General features: G+C 39.5%; 1 protein-coding gene across 1 annotated transcript; it reads right to left on the reverse strand.

Annotated features, from left to right (window-relative positions):
* Window positions 1–1,010: 1,010 nt before the first annotated feature.
* On the reverse strand, window positions 1,011–3,868 carry LOC104243445 (SEC1 family transport protein SLY1-like). The gene is made up of 3 exons (XM_009798631.2): window positions 3,598–3,868; window positions 3,149–3,487; window positions 1,011–2,803 (listed from the first exon to the last, which is right to left on the reverse strand). The coding sequence occupies exons 1-3, from the start codon at window positions 3,626–3,628 to the stop codon at window positions 1,311–1,313; spliced, it is 1,863 nt and encodes a 620-aa protein (XP_009796933.1). The 5' UTR covers window positions 3,629–3,868; the 3' UTR covers window positions 1,011–1,310.
* Between the last annotated feature and the right edge of the window lie 308 nt (window positions 3,869–4,176).

A 4,176-nucleotide genomic window follows, 5' to 3' on the forward strand; every position in this document is an offset into this window, starting at 1 on the left:
TGGGTCCAAATTTGACCGACCACGACCTACAACGAGTACGACAAACGACCGGGTATCTTCGAGTCGACGTCCCGAGGGAGACGGCCTTAGGGCAAAAGAAGAAACTGTACAACCCCTGCAGTTTCGTAAGCCCATTAGGGGACATTAAGAATATTCCTTGTATTTTATTTTTTACAAAAGAGAATAGTTTCTCTCTAGTATATAAGGGGGACAAAAACCTTGTAATAGGGCATCGATACTCTGGGAAACTTACTATTCTTGAATGAAAAGAAACTTAACAACCATCTTCTCTTTATCTATTATTATTCATTCTAGAGATTATTATCTTCAGCTAGGTTTACCCCTTCATCTTCGATTGATTTGTTCAAAAGGTTTTAACATCTTTTGAGTCAAACACCGGCGACATCTCCAACTTGGCTCATCTTCTTCTCTACATTCTTACTCCTCTTTTATTTCGTACTTTATATGCTTAGATCTCGAATTAATTATGTTTGGCTAAGATTTACCATCATTATTATCAATAATCAGTTTGACGAAAGAGTCTTATACTTTTTGCTCAAACAGTATTACAGCAAAATATAACGGGAAAATCAAAATGGAGGAAAATTAAGTAATAATGAGGTCATGCTAATAAAGATAGTAATTAAATAGTTATGAATGCATTTTACATATGAAAAGAAGCCGGTTAAAACGAACTGCGTTCTTGTTCACCCAAAATAAATTGCGATTAGTAAACAGTCAAATAGACAGCTGGAATCTATTCTCTTAATGGGGCTTCCAGCTTAATGATATTGTGGCGGAGCGGAATGACTGCATTTAAGCTGTTCTTCATCGTATGTGGCTCTTCCCAGAATGCTGATCTTGAAATGCCAGCAATGCATGCATATTTAAGTTTTCAAGTCAAGCTATGCAAAGCATCGAGCTTTACAGAGCGGGAAAATACAAATTTTTATTGCAAAATAATAAACAATAGTTGGAACGAGAAAAGCAACTTAAACTACCACACACTATAGGAAATAAAGAATATAAGAATCCACAGAAACCAACTTTGAGTGTTTACTGTGCGATGGTACGCAAACAGTTCCAGGTATATCAACTACAGAACAGCTGTTATAAACAAAATATATGAATTCCTCATACTTTAAAGATTACTATGCATCATCGTCAAATGTCACAATCTAGGAGCACTATGAAGAATATGGTCAATAAATCCTTCTCCAATTACTCAACAAAACCCTGATAAAGTGCACACAGTCGATATTGAACAACAAAAGGTTTCTTTTGGGGATTGTACACAAAACTAATCTGCATTAATGGGCTGGTGCTGCACCACTAGTTCCCAATCCCATCTTCTTCCCTAGTAGTGCAAGCTGCTCAATGAACTCACCTCCTGAAAGAATTTCTGTCGTCCCATATATGACATGCTTAACTGGCTGCTGACGACTGGCAAGCTCTTGTAAGCTTCCATACTCCACATAGTTACCACCACCTATCATGAAGACAATAGCTTCTTTAAATGGTCCTTTCAGATGACTGCTACTCATCCCGGAGCTTGATTTAGGTGCACGAGGATCAAAAACAAGATAAGAATCAATCTCGGGGTTGGGTTTCCCCTCCATTAGTGCTTCTACTGTTCTTGACAAAGCCAATTGATGATCACTGGATAATAGGTTTTTCACACCTGCAGTTACAGCACTGATTGACTGCCCATATAGTTTTTCAGCCCAATCGACGATGTTGCTCCTACTTGCAGAATTTGCTGATGCTAAAGAGACATTCAATGATTTTATCTTCTTTACATACTGAAATGCAGTGGTATCGACCTCAGACTCCCTAAGTGCTGTTTCAATCATTTCAACTTCTGATTGAGGTAAGGTTTCAGTCGAGATAAGATACATGATAGCAAACCGCAGCTTATCCACCTTAGTCCCTTTTCCCCTGAGAGCTCCAATGAGCTCACTGCGATCAATGGCACCTCTTACCATCATATCACTCTCGTTTTTGGCATATGAATCAAGGGACCTCTCCTTGATCTCGCCTAACAATACAGTAGCAATATTTGTGTGCTTATCAATGACTTGCTTTCTCTCTGTCAACTCAGGCAGGGAATTTACAGCATTCATCAAGTGCTTGGTATTTCCAATCAAGTCTGTCCCATCAAACTCAGCCCCTGCGTTCCCACCAGTTCTTTTATTTACCTCCTCAACATCCTTCTTGTACTTGTTCAACTGAGACTCTATCTCCACAGCAACCTCTGGAAACTCCAATGACCAATTTGCCGTCCAGAATGGATCAGATCTGTCCAACTCATATGATTTCATCCCACCTTTCTCTCCCTGCACACTCAACCTGTTCAATCTCAAACCAAGCACATCATGAACAAGTGGTCTATACCTAAAATCATGCTGTATAGCTACCGACAACTCAAAGTTTCTATCGAATAAACACAAAATTGGCCTCTGAAATGAGCTAGTGAAATTCCCACCCTCAGAAAATAAATTGTTTTTAGCCAACAGATGGTCTCGCAATCGCTGATCCAACAGGGATGCCACCATCTCAGCAGGCCCACCACGGGGACACCTAATGATAGGGACAACAGAAAGAGTAGCCAACACACAAAATAAGCCACTGACAATCTTTTCAATGATCTCTTCAATTTCTTTATCCCCAGCAGAGGGATCATTCAGCTGAAGATAACAGTTCTTGTAGGCAAGTGAGAACAAATTATCCTCAAGCGTGACAAACTCCAAATACTGATCATGCACTTTTGAGATCCTTTCAATCGATTCAGAATTAATCGTTCCTGGATCAAAAACAAGTCGTAGGAGTTAATATTTCAAATCTTCACCCAGCACCACCCAGAAATTGTATTAACCATTAAGTGTTTCGAGTTTAAATCAATCAGTCAATCAAGCTGTTGCCTCTTCTCTCCGTAGATCCGTGCCCCCTTTATACAGTTGTATGCAAAATTATCTATCTAAACGAAAATTAAAGTAGATCTTTTAATCCCTTATCCACTAGGTGGAAAAATTGGACGAGCTGGGTGAATAAAACAGTATTCATTCCAATACTAGCTAGCATTTCAAGCATAAAATTCAACAAAAAGAAAAAAATTAATAATGATGAAAGGAGAAGGCGTAGGGTGCACCTGAAGCGAGATCTTCGAGCAAGGGCCTGGGTATAGAAGAGGAGAAGTTCAGATGGAAAGAATCGTAAAGAGACTTGGAGGCATCGGCAACTATACGCTGTATATTAGGATGGGTGGGTTGGACGAAATAGACAGCTGGAACATCGTGGACCGGTTTGCGATCCTTGTCAATGAGGAAGTAGAGGGTGACGCCGTGTTTCCGGAGGTCCTTGACGTGAATCAAAGGGGATAAAATGTCTTGGCAAAAGCGATCGTAAATCAGGATCTTGTATACCTCCTCATTCGCTGTGCCACCCGCATTCACCGGCTGGTTCAGATTTAACATCCGCGTAATGCACTCTGCAATTCCACAAAAGTGTATAAAATTCCAAATTATTAGATTCATAAAAAATAAGTGTGGAGAGAGCAGAAATAAATCTATACAACAGAGAGAGAGAAAATCCAGTTACCGGTTTGCTTTTGACGAAGATTTAGCGCCATAATTTGTCAAGCTTCAAACGAATTATCAGTTTACTTGTCAGTTCTCTGACAAAGAGGAAGACTATGGGGACGAGGACGATGGTGTTTTGGGGTTTGTAGACGATGGATGAGATCTCGTAGCTTGTTCCTTGTGCCTAACTAGCTGTACTCTCTCTCTCTCTCTCTCTGCTTAATCTTTCCGGGTCACTACAACCGCAAAAAAAATGGACTGACCCGGATCCGGCTACCTGCTTAATGAATAAAGGCGACTCGTTGTTCATTGTGCCTAATATATTGTACCTTTATTCTTCCTTAAAATAGCACAGTCTAGTTGGTTTTCAGACTTGTACTCCCTCTGTTCCAATCTATGTGAACATGTTTGACTGGTCACGAAATTTAAGAAAAAATGAAGACTTTTTGAATTTGTGGTCTTACACCAAGTCAAAAAGGAGTCCAGAATATTTGTGTGGTTATAAAAACTTCTCATTAAGGATAGAATTAGAAGCTTAAACTAAATTGTTTCTAAATTTAGAAAGGGGCCATTCTTTTTGAAACAGACCAAAAAGGAA

This window comes from Nicotiana sylvestris, chromosome 1 (assembly GCF_000393655.2).
Source record: "Nicotiana sylvestris chromosome 1, ASM39365v2, whole genome shotgun sequence".
NCBI lineage: Eukaryota > Viridiplantae > Streptophyta > Magnoliopsida > Solanales > Solanaceae > Nicotiana > Nicotiana sylvestris.